Raw genomic sequence first — 17,379 nt, 5'->3', positions numbered from 1 at the left:
GGCTTTGGCCCTGATACAAAAGCCCAAATAAACATTTCTGTGTGTCAAACGTGGAAGTATGCTGATAGTGCGCCACACGGCTCTCGGTGATGACATGTAAACTTAGCACAATCAATCAGATACAAGGAAAGGGGGGTTGATTGATTGAATGCCACCCGACCGTCATCCGTTTGTGATTGTAGAACTGTATCTTTATTTGAACGTTATGTTAAAATGTGGTGTGTGTGTGTGTGTGTGTGTGTGTGTGTGTGTGTGTGTGTGTGTGTGTGTGTGTGTGTGTGTGTGTGTGTGTGTGTGTGTATGTGTGTGTGTGTGTACATGGCTTTTGCACTCTGGCATTTTATGAAGCAGCGTTAAACATGCACAGTGCCTGGACCAGGAGCACTGGGGTTACAGGTCATTGCCAGTCACCCATGTGAGCCCAAGTGAGTGAGTGAGTGAGTGAGTGAGCTTCATTCATCTCAACAAGGCGACCCAGGAATGCTAGCAGTGGGGGGGAGAAGGGGCTGGTAGTCTGTTGGAATGAGCAGCTTCTTCTGAATGTGCTACCAGGGCAGTCATGGGTAAGCGGTTACGCCGTCAGACTTGTGGCCCAAAGGTTGCCGGTTCGACTCCTGTCCCGCTAGGTTGGTGGGGGTAGTAATTAACCAGTGCTCTTCCCCATCCTCCTCCATGACTGAGGTACCCTGAGCATGGTGGTACTGTCCCGAGTGCTGTGTCACAATGACAATGGGAGTTGGAGTTTCCCAGTTGGGCTTTCGTTTTCACTTCGCTTCTATTGTTAGCATAACCCTAACCCCTTGTTGACCCGGACCAGGTCTACGGGTAAAATTGAAGGTGAAGATTGTGCACATCCCAAGAAAAGGTGCGAGACAAAGGCTGACTGTAATTTTAGAGTGAGGAGTTTGCACATTTTCGCACAATGTGAAACCGATGAGCTAAAGGACCAATCCAATAGCTCAGTGCAACCGATACTGTATGAGGCTTCGGGAGGGAGGTTTACTTTCGTTCCACGCCACACTCTGCTAGTTGGCCACCGTTACACCTCTCATGCCCGAACTGGAGTGTTGACTAGGAAGTGTCGGGTTCGAACCCCAAGTGGCGGCCTGTGCAGGAACACCTCAGTTACACTGAGCTGGCTACCCCCTCTTTCTCACCTCATGAAGGCTTAAAAGAAAAGAAACATGGAATAGGGGGACTCCGTCCCAAGAATGGCTGGCTCCTGTCATTTGAGGGGGAGAAAGAACAAACAACACAAAAAAAACCCTGAAGCAATTTATAATGGAACGTGCCCTGCGACACGACTGGAATTAAGCCACTCTTGCCAAGCAGTTGTCAGTCCACCGAGGCATGTCTCTCTGACTCTGATACCTTGGGAAAGTGCCACAAGTTTATTGGTTGGCCCGCGTCAGGGCTGAAATAAGGCACCCTGGGGGCCCAGAGCCAAAGCCACGGTAATAAATTCTATTAATTAATAGCCTCAAAACTGCCCATTCTCCAGCCTCAAAGGGCAGTAAGCAAAACACCACAGCTACTCTTTAATGCCGGCTTTGACTGACAGCTTGGAAGACGAGAAACCAATTAATAACCCCATGCGTGCACAACACTGTGAACGAATTGTGGCCCCGGCCCGTGAACTTGGTCAACGAGATTATGTCACGGCTCCCATTTCACTTAAACGCCACTCTGCCACTATGTCCCAGAGTAAAAATAATAATAATAGTGGAGGAGGGTGCACTAATTAAATGGGGGGCGGCAGGATTGCTGTAACTGTTTAAGCGGCTTCAGTCCCCTGGTACGGAATTAGTCTTCAGCAAATGTTTACTTTCTGAGGTTTTGGCATGAACACGATGGCAAGCCTCACCATTATATGCATAAAGGATAAGGGGGTCTGAGCTGAGGCCAAATACGTATGTAATGTAATGTAAGTGTGATGTACTAATGGACCAAGATCCCCAACCACACAACTGCATTAAGCAGGGCCAGTACTAGACATAGACTGACAAGGCAGTCACCAAGGGTGCCAAATGTCTTGGGGGCACCATGTAATGCCTGAAAGTCCCACAGAATTAGAACATCAAGCGTTTTCAAACAGTTTGTAAATGCATGAAATGGAGAGAGGTTGCTCTTCTGCACCAAACTGACTAGAACCGCCCCTGGCAGTATGAGTCAGCAATATAAATCTAAGAAAAGGATGAAGACCACAAATACTGGTATAGTGGTTTGAGCAGTGGATACCGGTACATGGAACTAAATGATTCTCTGCCTTAACCACAACCATATTAAGATTATGTGGCCTATTGGAAACGTCTTTTTCAGACATGTTGGTTTTACATAGGCCTATTTGGACATATCTACAGCTAAGCCTATGACTGTATATGGGCAATGTTCTCTATGAAAAATGGGAAAATACTTTGAAAAGGGCCATGTAGGCCAGTGGTTCCCAACCTATGGGTCGGGACCCAACCTATGGGTCGCCAAAGATCCACAGAGGGTCGCCAAGCCTTCTTGGTTTAATTTTAAATACCTTAAATAGCTAATGTTGTTGAATAAATGTAAATTACAAAGCATTATTTGAATAATGTATGCATAGAAGCAACAAAATGTAAACATTTATTCTATATTTGACCAAAGACGAATAAAGGAATAAAAGAAAAAAAAAATCCGCAGGAAACAGAAGGTATCATGTGACTCCCTGTCGTGCAGGCACTCACGCAGTTGGGTCAGCAAAGCTTATACAATGGTAAAAACATGGGTCCCTGAAGAAAAAGGTTGGGAACCACTGATGTAGGCATGCAACATGCAATCCATTGTGAAAATAGTTGTGTGACTATGACCTAATGATTTTGTGCATTTAACCTTGGATCGGACCACATTCCCCACCCCGGAACAATTTCATGGCAATCATTCAAAGGCGGAACCCAGACAAAGAAAGGACATTAGACATGGGCCTAAATATGGGGAAACTATATTTGTATATTTTAGTGTTAATTCAGAATTTGTAATACACAAATGAAGAAAAGGAAATCCCCTTGCTCGATAGGCCTATATGCCCATGTGAACAGGAAATCAAATGTCTAGTCATGCTTTCCAGAGGAAGCATTCCATTGAACCTGCCAATGTTATCAGCTGCACAATGTAGGGTGGATTCACATTTCCAGGCAAGACATTCAGACTGTTTGACACAAATCAATCATTATCAAAACCTACAACAGGAACACATTATTGTGTTATTAAATAATGTTCATAAAACAATATGGAGAAAATGTCATTGTGTCTGTGTGCCCCAGACGGTGTGCAATAGGTCCTGCCCTGTTGTTCCCTCTGGGGGGTGTTTGTTCACTAATTTGTTTGTTCACTAATTCATTGTTCTTTCACTAATTTTCACCATAAGAAATAGCTATTTCTGACTTTTAATGTGCTGATAATTCTGTAATTTTGTGTGACCAGCAGCCTCTCACTGTTCAACAGTCGGTGGCTTGCTGTCTGCGTCCATACCGGATGCTGAATGCTGCCGACTTGTTCGGTCTTGTTCGCTTGCCGTAGGTAGCCTATCTTCCCCTGCGCTGTGCTGGTGCGGCGCGTTTTCGTAGATTTCCAGATAATGCGAATAGGCCGACTGGGTAGGGATCTCTTCAGGCGCCCTATCACTACAGTTAACAGATTCGGAAATTAGCATAGACTACCTTCTACCTCAAGGCATTCTGTATCGTTACAAGTACCGGTGGATCAGCCCCATTCAGACACTGGTGGCTGGCTCAGACAGGGTGCAATCATGGCCTCCTCATCACTGAACACTTCTTTCATTTGTTTTATTTACGCTGCACTGATTTTTGGATATGCACTGTGTGAAGATAGTGAAGAAGACGAACATGCGAAACATACATACACAGTTGACATGTTCAACGATGCAATTCCTACAGCTCCGCACTTTGTGATGTTCTTCGCTCCCTGGTAATATTCCCAACTTTTTCATAGTTTGGCATTAGCTTGTTAGCCATGGTAAACTGCAAGTACACGTTGTCTTTTTGCTGGTGTTGATCAACTAACGCATCGGTTTGCATCATGCATGTAATTTTACCATTGTTGTTAATTGTTTAAAATGATTTTCCGGTTTACAATAGGCTCCGGGTTTCTTTGCAGAACCATCGGTATTTCATTCAACGCTAGCTTTAGCCAAAATTAGCCGAACTAGCCATAAAGCATCTTTCAGTTTTAGAAAGATTTCTTTGTTCGCTGCCTGGAATGTTCTTCAATGTGCAAAAGAAAACGTACAAGGAGGTATAACAATTACTTGTGCTTTGTTGCACCGTGCTGTTTCATTCTGTTAGCATCCCTAGCTAACTTTTAGGGCATGCAATTCTCTCAGCAGGATGTGAAGTTGAAGCGTACGTGGCAAGCTTTGACGTAGCCACTCAGAAATTCAATATTGCCCGCTAGGATTTCTTGCAGCCAAGTTTTGTCACTGGCGTTCCATTCTCGGCAACATTGTAACAACATACTTTTGACTTCAGAAAAGCTTGGAACAATGTTTGACGCATTTACTCTGCGGCCCTATTTATTCACTGTCCACTGTCTACTGTCCATTGTCATTCATTCATTCATTCATTCATTCGTTCATTCATTCGTCAATGTAATCCACTAAGACAGTGGAGTGAGAATGTTATACAATTTTTGCATTGGTCATATACCTCATATACCCCAAAAACTATTCCAAACCCGTGTTAAATGCAGAAGGTAGCTGCAGGCAGTGGATTTTGCTGAATGGGTTGAGCTCTGAGGATGATGAGTGACCTCCATCCATTGTCTTTTCCAGGTGTGGCCACTGCCAAAGGCTGCAGGGCACATGGAACGCGTTGGCAGACAAGTACAACAACATGGACTCTCCACCAGCCTACTTTGTCAAAGTAGACTGCACCCAGGACGTCAAGTTCTGCTCCAATAACCACGGCATCCGGGGCTACCCCACGTAAGCAGGCCTCTGTAACATACTGTATTGACCCATGAACATGCAAAACATGCACACACTCCTTACAGAGTTGTGGCCTGGTTTTTGCATCCCCCTTGCACTAATTTCCATTCATACGGATGAAATGTAATACGAAGGAATAGTAAATCCAGGCTAATGTAGTGATGTGGCTTGGTTGGTTTTTATTCTGTCTATGTATTTACTAAAGGTGTAGTCTGTTGTAACAAACAAACTTGCTAGTTTAAAGCAATGCCTAGACCCATTAGTTGAATTCATGCGTCATAATGTGATTGCATATGTAGTAACATGGGACCAACATTCCGCTGAAGAGTGCTTTCTGTAACGAATGAATGTAATGTTGATTCAGATGACTAGGTACTAGACTGTAGACACATAATGATTTGCATACTCCCATGCACATCCGTAAACATCTGAAATGACAACTTCCACAGAACCAGTTTGTAGCTCCAGTTCCTGTCGTGAGCAGGATGTCCTGATGTGGCGTGATAGCTACCTGCTGTAGGGGTCGACCGATACAGATTTTTTAATGGCCGATGCGATACAGATTTGTTTTTTCATCACCCTTGGCCGATACCCGATTTCCGATGCCCGATATTTGCGGCCGATATAGGTAAAAAAAAAAAAAAAAAGGAAGAAAGACATTTCAGTTCTCAAGTTAAAAATCAACATTTCTTTAACATTATCAATTTGAGGTAGAACATGCAACATTTAAACACCCACTCTAACAATCAAGTAATGTCTATAAATCAAGTAAAACAAAAATAAAGTGTCTTGGTGCTTTTAAAAAACCTGAATAACATAAAATAATAAATATTTTGTATCGGCCAAAACCACACGTGTATCGGCCGATACGATGCTCTTATAAAACGCAAATTTCGGTCGATACATCGGTCTATCCTTAACCTGTTGTAATACGAATACTTGCTGGTCATGGATCCACCCACGCTGCCTGTGATGCTAGATTTAATACATTGATGTTACCCTAAAGTTAGTTTGCCCAACCTAACTCGGTTGGTCCTTCATCGGAAATGTTGAACACCAATCGCTATCAGTATCCGTTGTCTTATTAGTTGTATCCCTGTGTAGAAGTGTGTATATATAGGGTTTTGATAGATGGTCATTAATCTGATAATTTACTCTCTTTGGAAGATGTTTCAGACCAAGCTCCTAGTACTTGGTGTGGTTAGTGTGACTGCCACGCTAAACGATGAGGAAGCGACTCCTGGCAGCCAGCAGCTGTTCATATCAGTGTTGAGTTTCATCTCCTTTTCATAACTGATACTTGAAACCAAAACTGATTGCAAATGAGGCCATGTCTTACATTTATGTGCACTGGTTCGCTACACTGACTGCTTCAGTCAGACTGTTACAGGCACGAGCTGTTTGGCCCCAAGTGCACGGGACTGTTTAAACTGTAATAAGTGACTTATTGCAGAGCAGTAATATATTCACTTCCACTTGCATCAGTTGTTGCTGATGGCCACAGAGTAGAAAACGGTAAACATCAGCCTGGAACTAGAACCAGCTTCAAACAGGAGATGTTTAACTAGCCAATATACTGCAGTGCCATACCAGCCCTAAAACAGCAGCTAGCTGCATGAACTGGTTTATATTGTTGACTTAATAGTCAAGGTGCTGATGATGTGTTATAAAAAATTACATTAGCTGATGCTTTTATCCAAAGCAACTTACAGGTATTACAGTGTATTGGTTACAGTCCCTGGAGCAATGTGGGTTAGGTGCCTTGCTCAAGGGCACTTTAGCGATGGATTGGGTGTAGGCAGAGGTAGGGGTGGGATAAAAGTAAATAAATAGTAAAAAAAAAACAAAAAAAAACAAAAAACACTAATTTATTCTAATGTCAGGATGCCAGCAAGTAGAGCTTATCACAGAACGGGCGTAACCCTTCCTCCCCATCAGTGGTAAACCTCCCTCCCTCCCTATGCTGTCTACAATGAAGTTTGTAAAGAGGTTGTGGGTTTGAGACTTCGTTTGTACTGCGCATCCGTTTATATTAGCCAAGCTGAAAAGTGTTCGTTATACATTACATTACATTACATTACATTTGGCAGAGGCTTTTTAACCAAAGCGCCATACACTTCACTATCTTTTTTTTTTCTTCAGCGTGCAATGAATGTGAAGACGTATCATATGTTCTTTTTCTATCTTTCTTGTGTAGCCTGAAGCTGTTCAAGCCAGACCAGGAGGCAGTGAAGTATCAGGGGTCCAGGGACCTGGAGACGCTGGAGTCCTGGATGCTGAAGACACTGGACGAGGAGCCTGCTGTCAGTTACCACCACCTCAACACCACTATCAGGCCAAGTTACAGTTAGGGCCAGAAATATTTGGACAGCAACACAATTATCATCCTTTTCCACCATATACCCCACCACAATGAATTTGAAATAAAACAAACAAGCTGTGCATTAACTGTAGACTCTTAGGGCGTATTCACACCTACCACGTTTGGTCCGGACCAAAGGACCAAACGGACCAGGTTCGGACCTTTTGGGATGGTCTGAATACAAACCAGCGAATCCTGGTCCGGACCAAACAAGCGGACCGAGACCGAGCTGAAAGGTCGGACTCGGTCCGGATCAAACGAACCCTGGTGCGGACCTTTTGGAGGTGTGAAAGCAGACCGGACCTAATCCCAGACTTTTTTGTACCTCGGGAGCTTCCGTCGTTTTTCGAGATTAATGGGAAACAGAGTGTAAACAAAGCGACTCCACAACTTGTCATGTCCATGCCTTTGGTGTAAATTCGACAGAGTGGTTTGTTTGCATCAATAAAACAATAGCCTAAACTATCGCAATCGTGGGCGTAGGCTACATTATTGTAGGCTACGGTCATTCATATTTTCAATGAGGATGGCTTGTCAGTGGAGCACAGGAAAGGAAAAAGAGAAAAATTTACCTATCACAGCATTTTAAATGTTGATTGGGGCAAATCCGAAAAGCATCTACTGAAGAAACGGAAGAAAACACTGTAGTCCGCACAGTATGGATTCTGATAATGATAGCAATAATTACGACGTTGGCACTTATCCCCCTGGCTTGCTAGCTGTGCGTTGGATGGATGTAGGCTAGTGGAATAGCCTAGGCTACTTGAAGAAGTTGTGATGAAGACAACGAAGGTAAAGCAAAGTCGCCTAATTCTGCCCGTCTCCCAATTCTGCCCCCTTATTTAAAAGTGATGATAGTTAATCATTATTCCACTGTTCAATTCAGGAATGCATATCGTCATGATACGGAGTTTGTATGCATACAATTTGAAACGGTGATGACATTTAAAACTGAGTCAAACGGCCATAAACAGCATTGTAATGAATTTAATTTCACGACGACATTCTGGCTAAAAACTCGCCCTGGCTGCTTCCCTGTTTCGCTTTAGGACCAAAATTATTCAACTGTTTCCACAGTAACGACCAAACTAATCACAGTTCTTGCATCGGAAAAGCCAGGACTACAAGTGTGAACGAAATCAGCACAATAGCATGAAGGAATAATAAACAGTAGGGCCTAGGCCTAACGGAAATACCGACGTGACCTGAAATCAAGCGGGCGGAATTGGGAGCCTTTCGCCGGTGAATTGTGCTGAAACTAGATTGTGGACATGCTGGACGTTGTCGCCAAATTACGATAGAAAGGGCTACCAATGTTAGCTAATATTGCTCATTACCTCATCTACACAGTTGCCGCTATCCAAAAATATACGATAGCATAATTAAATAGTATTTGAAATAGTGATATTATCACGTTTTCAGTGAAGTGATCAGTGAAGTGGACGGAATATGGCGACCTTACTTTAATTCATTAATTTACCCGCTGTGGTGGCATGTTGGCAAGTTTGTATGATCCAAACGCTATGCCCGTGCTCATCATGTTACTTTTTTCTTGATCGAGTGCGTGAAATATTGCTGCAAATGGTAGCCAATATTCCAATACAACGTATAGCCTAACGTATCCAAATGACAGTGGAGCGCACTGTTTATTTTCGAGAGGAAAGAATGGCGTGGTGCTTGGAACATTGAGCCTGTTTTGCGTTGTAACTTAATGTGAGGGTGTTAACATCCATATCGCATTAACAGGAATTAAATGGCAATATTTTTTGTGTGTGTTGCCCACTTTTCAAGGGATCAAAAGTAATTGGACAGTAGGCTTCTCAGCTATTCTCCAGTCAGATGTGTGTTATTCCCTTACTACACCATCACCAAGATGTAAATATAAGGTCTTAGAGTTCATTTGAAGTGTTCCATTTGCATTTCCATATATTTTTACGGAATGTCCATGAGATCCAAAGTCCACCTGTCACCATCAGTAATGCAAGTCATCATAAGGTTGAAAAAAATCTAAACAAACCCATTTGAGAGATGGAGAAACATTGAATATGATTAATTCAAGAGTTCATAATGTTGGAAAAAAGAAATACCAGAGCAACACCAAATTACTTGGCAGACATGGAAGACAAATGCTGTGAATGACAGACTCAATATTCTGTATCTGGTGAACAAAAACCCATCTCCCAACAGTTTGCCAGATGTAGAACATTGTCCAGGTGAACGGTGGATACATGTCCAAGGCAACAATCAAGAAAAAGATCAAGAACATTCAGGAACACTTCACCATAGGAAATACAGAGGGTTCACTAAAAGATGTAAATTATTGATTGCATCAGAAATAGCAATACCAGATTTGACTTTGCCAAACGTCTTAAAAAGACTGTATAGGTCTTGAGCTGCATCCTATGGACAGAGGAGACAAAAATCATCTTGTACAAGGGTAATGGGAAGGAAGGAGTATAGAGAAAGGAAGGAACTGCTCATGATTCAAAGCATACCACCCAATCAGTGAATCATGGTGGTGGTAGTGTCATGGTGTGGGCATGCATATCTGTCAATACTATTTTCGCCTTGTATTTATTGATGATGAGGACTACCGACAAAAGCCACAGGATGAATTCTGAAGATTTTCAGGCTATATTTTCATGTCATATTAAACCTAATGGTTCTGAACTCATTGGACAATGCTTCACAGTGCAGATGGACAATGACCCAAAGCTTCATCTGAAAGCCACTAAGCAATTTCTACCCCCAAAAAGTGGAATATTATTCAATGGCCCAGTCAATCACCTCACCTGAGTACGGTTGAGCAAGCATTTCACTTGCTGCTGGCAAAACTGAAGGGAAAATACCCTAAGAATAATCAGGAACTGAAGACTGTTGCAATAGAGCTCACTATAGCATCACCAGGGAAAAAACCCAGTGTCTATTGATGTCTATGGATTGCACATTACAGACTGTAACTGACTGGAAAGTATTGCAACCAAAAATTAAAAATTGAAAGTTTGATGTATAAATACTAGACTGTCCAATTACTTTTGGTCCTTTAAAAAAGGGGTGGCACTGAGCCCGCCCCTCCCTCAGGCCAAGTCATAACTTGACATTTGGCCCTTGTCATGTGCGCCATAGATGGCTTTTGCACACCTCAGTTCGAATGGGTGCCTTGGATGTAAATTTAACCAATGGTCTACTACTTTGCTCCCTTGTCATGCGGAGAGGGATTGGACTAACTGGTCCATTCTCAAGACATAAATACAGGTTCTTCTGGTCCCAAATCAAAATTACGGCTTAATAAGTCAATGGAAGAGATGAAATGATGTCAAGCTATATAAAAAGAAGTCCAATTGCCTACTTGGTACAACTAAACTCTTATGACTAGCAAGTCAACAGTTGGTTACAACGTAGGTCTTTCAATTAAGACAACCTGGATGAGTGAATGAAAGCTGTAAGGCTGTGCTGTACGTAAGGCTTTGTGCTGTGACATGTAAAATCAAACGAGAATTGAAGCGTTCAAATGTCTGTGGCACTGCTCTGCGTGTCCCTCAGTGGAAGACGAGAAAATGGGGCCTTTTTGAAACTGTCCCATCGTGTCACGTCAAATGGATTTCTCACACTAATTACCAAAACGTTTACTGAACCGCTCTGTCAACATTACATCATCAGAAATGCTGGTTTGCATACTCGTCATTTGCATAGGCTAAACCGCAACATTTGTCATGTCATATTATTCACCTCGTGTTTGTCAATAGCCACAGCTGTCTAGACTGCAAATTGCTAATGAGGACCGTCATTAGTCTGCACTGTAAATTAGCTAATGGCCTTAAATTCCATGTGTGTATCTGTGTGTGTGTGTCTGGTTCTTTTTTTCCATTTGTTTCTGAGCATTTGTGTGCCTGTGTTTGCCATTTGCGTAACCATAAGTTACTTGCATGTCTTTGATGTGTGGCTGTGTGTGCAATAAATTCCGCATGTGCACACATGTTGATGTGTTTCTGTAAATTACGTATGCATTTCCACTTTTTTTTGGGTGTGACAAATTACACATGTGCGCACATCCTTGTTTGTTTGACGGTGTCGGTCTGTGTGTTTCTCCATACATTACATGAGCGGTTGTTCGTACATGTATGTTTGTTAATCTCTCTCTCTCGCTCTCTCTTTTTCTTTATTTCTCTCTTTCTCTCTCTTTCTGTAGGAGCCTGAGAGCGAGCCTGAGCCCCCTAAGGTCCCCGAGCCCAAACAGGGTCTCTATGACCTCACAGCCTCCAACTTCAAGGGCCACGTCTCCAAAGGTACGCCTCAAACACTGTATTCGTGGAGCATAGTCTCCAAAGGTACGCCTCAAACACTGTATTCGTGGAGCATAGTCTCCAAAGGTACGCCTCAAACACTGTATTCGTGGAGCATAGTCTCCAAAGGTACGCCTCAAACACTGTATTCGTGGAGCATAGTCTCCAAAGGTACGCCTCAAAACACTGTACGCATACAGCATAGTCTCCAAATATACACCTGAAAGGCCCAGCCTTGGCTCAATCAGGCGGGCACTTGACTGCTACTCCGGCGACCCGGGTTCGATTCCGGCCTGAGGTAATTTGCCGGCCCTTCCCTGTTTCTCTCGCTACTCGCTTCCTGTCAACATTTTCACTGTGCTCACACAACAAAGGCGAGAGAGCCCCCCACCCCCAAAAAAGGTACACCTTAAACACAGACATAGAGACCAGCATGTAGCGGCGAGTAACACTAGCACAGAAAAGCAGACACGTGAACGCATGTAGCATAAATCATCAACTGTTACTGCAATGACACTATGGCGCTCTTTCTGCAATGACACTATAGCACTCTTTCTGCAATGACACTATGGCACTCTTTCTGCAATGACACTATGGCAATCTTTCGGCAATGTCACTGGAACAACATGTGCTTGTTTGTTATGTGTTATTTGGAGTCTCATCTCAGAGTTGGGAAAGTGGTTAAGGAGAGGAGAGGTGCAGGGAAATGTAGATGAATGCTGATGGTCATGGAATGATGACGTCACACCACGTGTTGCACTTGCGATTTTGCCAAGTGAAGTTGCGTCGAGCTGAGCTAACCAAACCATTGCACTATAGTGGCATTTGGGCTACGTTAACAAGCTACTGGTAGCTCATCTCGACAAAGCGGCCCAGTCTCGATAGAACGGCGGCATGAAAATGTAGTATGGCATTTTTTGGGTCTATTTCCCAGCCTTCTGGCACACCAGAACTGGGTCTTTCTGTGCGCCGCAAGGGAGAAAACGGTGGACATGATAATTGTTTCATACAAATTACAGCCTTTACCTCCAGAGTGAGCCCCCCCCACACACACACACACACACACACACACACACACACCAGTTTGATCTCCCCCACACACCAGTTTGATCCAACATGTTTGTTTTTTTTACAAGCTAAATTAACGATTCCTGTTTTGGGTAAAGCGGGTCAGGATATGACGCCGTGCCTTTTAAGAGGAGCGGTTTATGGGTTCCACCTTGTTCAAGCGCTGTGCCGTGCTGAGCTGCTGGCACTGGGGTGGAGGTTGCATAAGCGCCATGTAGTGTAGGCTGTATTTGCGTTGGGACCTCTTAAGGCAGCTCATGCATGCACTAGGGAGTTTTATGCAGCCCTTTGCAGGCCTGGAGGCTAATTATGTCACCCCAGGTTTTTATATATCGTGCCCTGCAAAGTGTCAAAGTGCTGTTTCATATAATCCTATCCAAGCAGTGCCTAGTGCAACTTTTACATGCCATGTAAATGCTGGGTTTTGGTACCACAGATATGCGATTGCAAACAAAATATTTAATTTGACTTTAAGTGTTATTGTGTTATATAGATGTACTGCGTGTCTTGCTGCTTTATTTGAAGTAAATACAACTTTGTAAACAAAAGTCTGTCTCTGTTTCTGTCTCTGTCTGTCTCTCTCTCTCTCTCTCTCTCTCTCTCCCTGCAGGTGCCCACTTTGTGAAGTTCTTTGCCCCCTGGTGTGGGCACTGCAAATCCCTGGCACCCACCTGGGAGCAGCTGGGCATCTCCTTCGAGCATTCCGATAACGTCAAGATTGGCAAGGTCTGTCATTCCTTTATACACACACACACTTCCACAAATGCACACACCCATCCACCATACACACACACACACAAATATCCACACCCATTCACACCCACACACACTAGGTGTGCCAGGCTCTGCCATCTGGTGTGGTCTTGTTCCAGCTGTGGATTGCTTCCATGCCCACATGCGTAGGGCTGCAGGATGTACCGATGGACACACATCTGTTGTCTCTTGTGTGACTTGAACACAAGCCCTTTGGTTTTCCCTAAAGAGCGTAGCGGGTGAAGGCACGCCGTAAAGCCTTTTTAGATTACCTCAAGACTTTTCATTTCTGCCCCTGTGAGAGCAGTTATGGCGGCCGTCCTCTTGGGCACATGTCGGGTGGTTAACGGACATCGGCTCAAAGTGCAAGGATCAAGGCGAAAGCGAACGTTAGGATGTTGTCGTGATTTCATCATTTTAAATTAATGAAGTTTGCAAGAGGTGGCAAGGAGGAAGTACTACACCGATGAAGGCTCTTGTAGCCAAAATGTCTGCTCAACCCTGCAATGGATGAGTAAAAAGAGAAAAAAGAAGAAACTGAGTGCAATCTGAGAACTGAGATTCCCTGCATAGTCTGATTACTTCAGAGATGCACCAATGATAAAGTTGGAGTGCAGTGTGTGGAAAATAAAGAGTTAGGTACATAAAACAAATGTCGCAGGTGGAAACAAACAAGGCTGTGCATTTATTTTCCTCGTACGCTGGGGGTAACCGTATCGGCACTCGGTATCGGCAAGTGGAGACATTGGGTTTTCAAAAAAAAAAGTGGTATCGTGCATCCCTACCTCATACCAGGAGGGAACACACGGGTTGTAATTATGTTCTTATATATGCCACAAAGAGGAGAAATGCAGGTAGACGTCCTATGTTGCTAACCAGGCGTGCACAGGACATTACGAGGCTACGAGTGTTTTAAAGGGCTTTTTGCACTGTGTAGACCGTGACTGCATAACCATGTTTTAAAAGGCTCGCTGCACTGTTCAGAGTGTGAGTGAATTGCCCTGTTTTAAAAGGCTTGTTTCGCTGTTCAGAGCGTGACTGAATTGAAGGTCAGTGTGGTTTTGAAAGGGAGCTGTTGTGTTAGGGGCATAGGCCAGCGACGTAATTATACCGTTTAAAGTCCCGTGGCCCAGAACGCAGATGACTCACCTGGAGGAGGCTACCTCACCAACCCCACCCCCACAAGCACACACACACACACACACACACACACACACACGCTGACCCACAGATACACACACACACACACACACACACACACACGCTGACCCACGGATACACACACACACACACACACAAACGCGCTGACCCACGGATACTCATACACACACACATACACACGCTGACCCACGGATACACACACACACACACACACACACACACACACACACACACGCTGACCCACGGATACTCACACACACACACACACACACACACACACACACACACACGCTGACCCACGGATACTCACTCACACACACACACACACACACGATGACCCACAGATACACACACACACACACACACACACACACACACACACACACACACACACACACACACACACACGCTGACCCACGGATACTCACTCACACACACACACACACACACACGATGACCCACAGATACACACACACACACACACACACACACACACACACACACACACACACACACACACACACGCTGACCCACAGATACACACACACACACACACACACACACACACACACGCTGACCCACAGATACACACACACACACACACACACACGCTGACCCACAGATACACACACACACACACACACACACACACGCTGACCCACAGATACACACACACACACACACACACACACACACACGCTGACCCACAGATACACACACACACACACACACACACGCTGACCCACAGATACACACACACGCTGACCCACAGATACTCACTCACACACACACACACACACGCTGACCCACAGATACACACACACACACACACACACACACACACGCTGACCCACGGATACTCACTCACACACACACACACACACGATGACCCACAGATACACACACACACACACACACACACACGCTGACCCACAGATACACACACACACACACACACACACGCTGACCCACAGATACACACACACACACACACACGCTGACCCACAGATACACACACACACACACACACGCTGACCCACAGATACACACACACACACACACACACACACACACACACGCTGACCCACAGATACACACACACACACACACACGCTGACCCACAGATACACACACACACACATATGCTGACACACACACACACACACACACATGCTGACCCACATATACACACACACACACACACACACATACGCTGACCCACAGGTACACACACACACACATACGCTGACACACACACACACACACACGCTGACCCACAGATACACACACACACACATACGCTGACACACACACACACACACACACACACACATGCTGACCCACATATACACACACACACACACACATACGCTGACCCACAGGTACACACACGCTGATGCATGCATATGCACACGCATACACAGTCCCATATGCATACACACAGTCCAACACACAAGGACGTGCACTGACTGACACACAAGGACACACACTGACTGACGCACAAACACACCACTAACTCATACCGCATCATCAATTTCTCACCACCACCACCCCACTCCACCCCCCGTCCCCATTATGATGCTGTTGGGTCTGCTTGGCCACAGGTGGACACTCAAACACACATTCATACACAAATACAGGCATATGCACACCATACATACACATTACATTACATTACATTACCCACCGCATCATAAGATCCCCCACCCCCCCAACCCTATCCCTCCATAATGATGCAGTTTGTCGTCTGCTTGGACACAGGTGTACACACTGTCACTCACTCACTCACACACACTCTCTCACACACACACTCAAGACCACTAAACCCAGCTGCATCGCTGTCACCTCGCCCCACTCCCCCATAATGAGGCTGTCTGGTCTGCTTGGCCGCAGGTGGACACACTCTCACACACACACACACACACACACACACACGCCACAATGACGCTGTCGGTTGTCTGCTTGTGCACAGGTGGACTGCACCCAGCATTACGAAGTCTGCTCGGAAAACCAGGTGCGCGGATACCCCACCCTGCTCTTCTTCAGGGACGGAGAGAAGGTAAGATAGTCACACAGCTGGCGTGTGTGTGTGTGCGTGTGCGTGTGCGCGTGCGTGTGCGTGTGGAAGACAGAAAGGGCCAGCTGGCCACCAAACGGGTGCAGCACTGGACAGCACGGGGGGGGAGGTGGGAGGGAGGGAGGAGTGATGGGGCGAGAGAAACGCCAAGAGGCAGGCTGGCAGACAGGTAGAGAGGGACTGGGAGAAGGTAAGCCGCACGGCAAGCTGGCCACCAAGCAGATGCAGTAATGGCCGTTTTTCAGGCCGACCTGAATGGTGCCCGTGCCCGCACCAGTTATGTTAGAAACTTTCCTTTTCGCGAACACTCAGACCTACAGGGCTTGACACTGGCACCTGCCAACCGGCCAAATGCTGGTAAAACTTGGCTGTGGCTAGTAACACTTTCAGTGTCTCTAGCCAATTTGGCTGGCAGCTTATTCCTTGGTATGACATAAGCATCCTAGTAGCCTATATTCTGTTGTTTGCCCCTTGTGTATCAATTGTTTGTATCTAAGTTCAAAAAAGGCTCGGTAACTCAGTTTCTATTTGCTTGATATACTTCCATGTAGAGAGCTGTACACTCATCTTGCTTTAGCACCTCATCTTCTGAGGTTAGACGTACGCTATCGCGAACAAAAATCAATATAAATTCTGTGGTTAGTGGAATACCTAAATGGCTAGTGACTCAGGAAAGCCAATAGCCACAGTGGCCGGTGTGTGA

General features: G+C 45.0%; 1 protein-coding gene across 1 annotated transcript in view; it reads left to right on the top strand.

Moving 5' to 3' along the window:
* Window positions 1–3,517: 3,517 nt before the first annotated feature.
* txndc5 (thioredoxin domain containing 5) overlaps window positions 3,518–17,379 on the top strand; it is a 25,349-nt gene continuing 11,487 nt past the window's right edge. The window contains exons 1-6 of the mRNA XM_063207190.1: window positions 3,518–3,954; window positions 4,817–4,969; window positions 7,170–7,275; window positions 11,524–11,620; window positions 13,296–13,411; window positions 16,572–16,658. Of these exons, the coding sequence (XP_063063260.1) occupies window positions 3,776–3,954; window positions 4,817–4,969; window positions 7,170–7,275; window positions 11,524–11,620; window positions 13,296–13,411; window positions 16,572–16,658 (738 nt within the window). The 5' untranslated portion in view covers window positions 3,518–3,775. The remainder of the gene's footprint in view (window positions 3,955–4,816; window positions 4,970–7,169; window positions 7,276–11,523; window positions 11,621–13,295; window positions 13,412–16,571; window positions 16,659–17,379) is intronic.

The sequence above is a fragment of the Engraulis encrasicolus genome, chromosome 9 (assembly GCF_034702125.1).
Source record: "Engraulis encrasicolus isolate BLACKSEA-1 chromosome 9, IST_EnEncr_1.0, whole genome shotgun sequence".
Lineage (NCBI taxonomy): Eukaryota > Metazoa > Chordata > Actinopteri > Clupeiformes > Engraulidae > Engraulis > Engraulis encrasicolus.
This window is presented reverse-complemented; position numbering and strand designations above follow the sequence as displayed.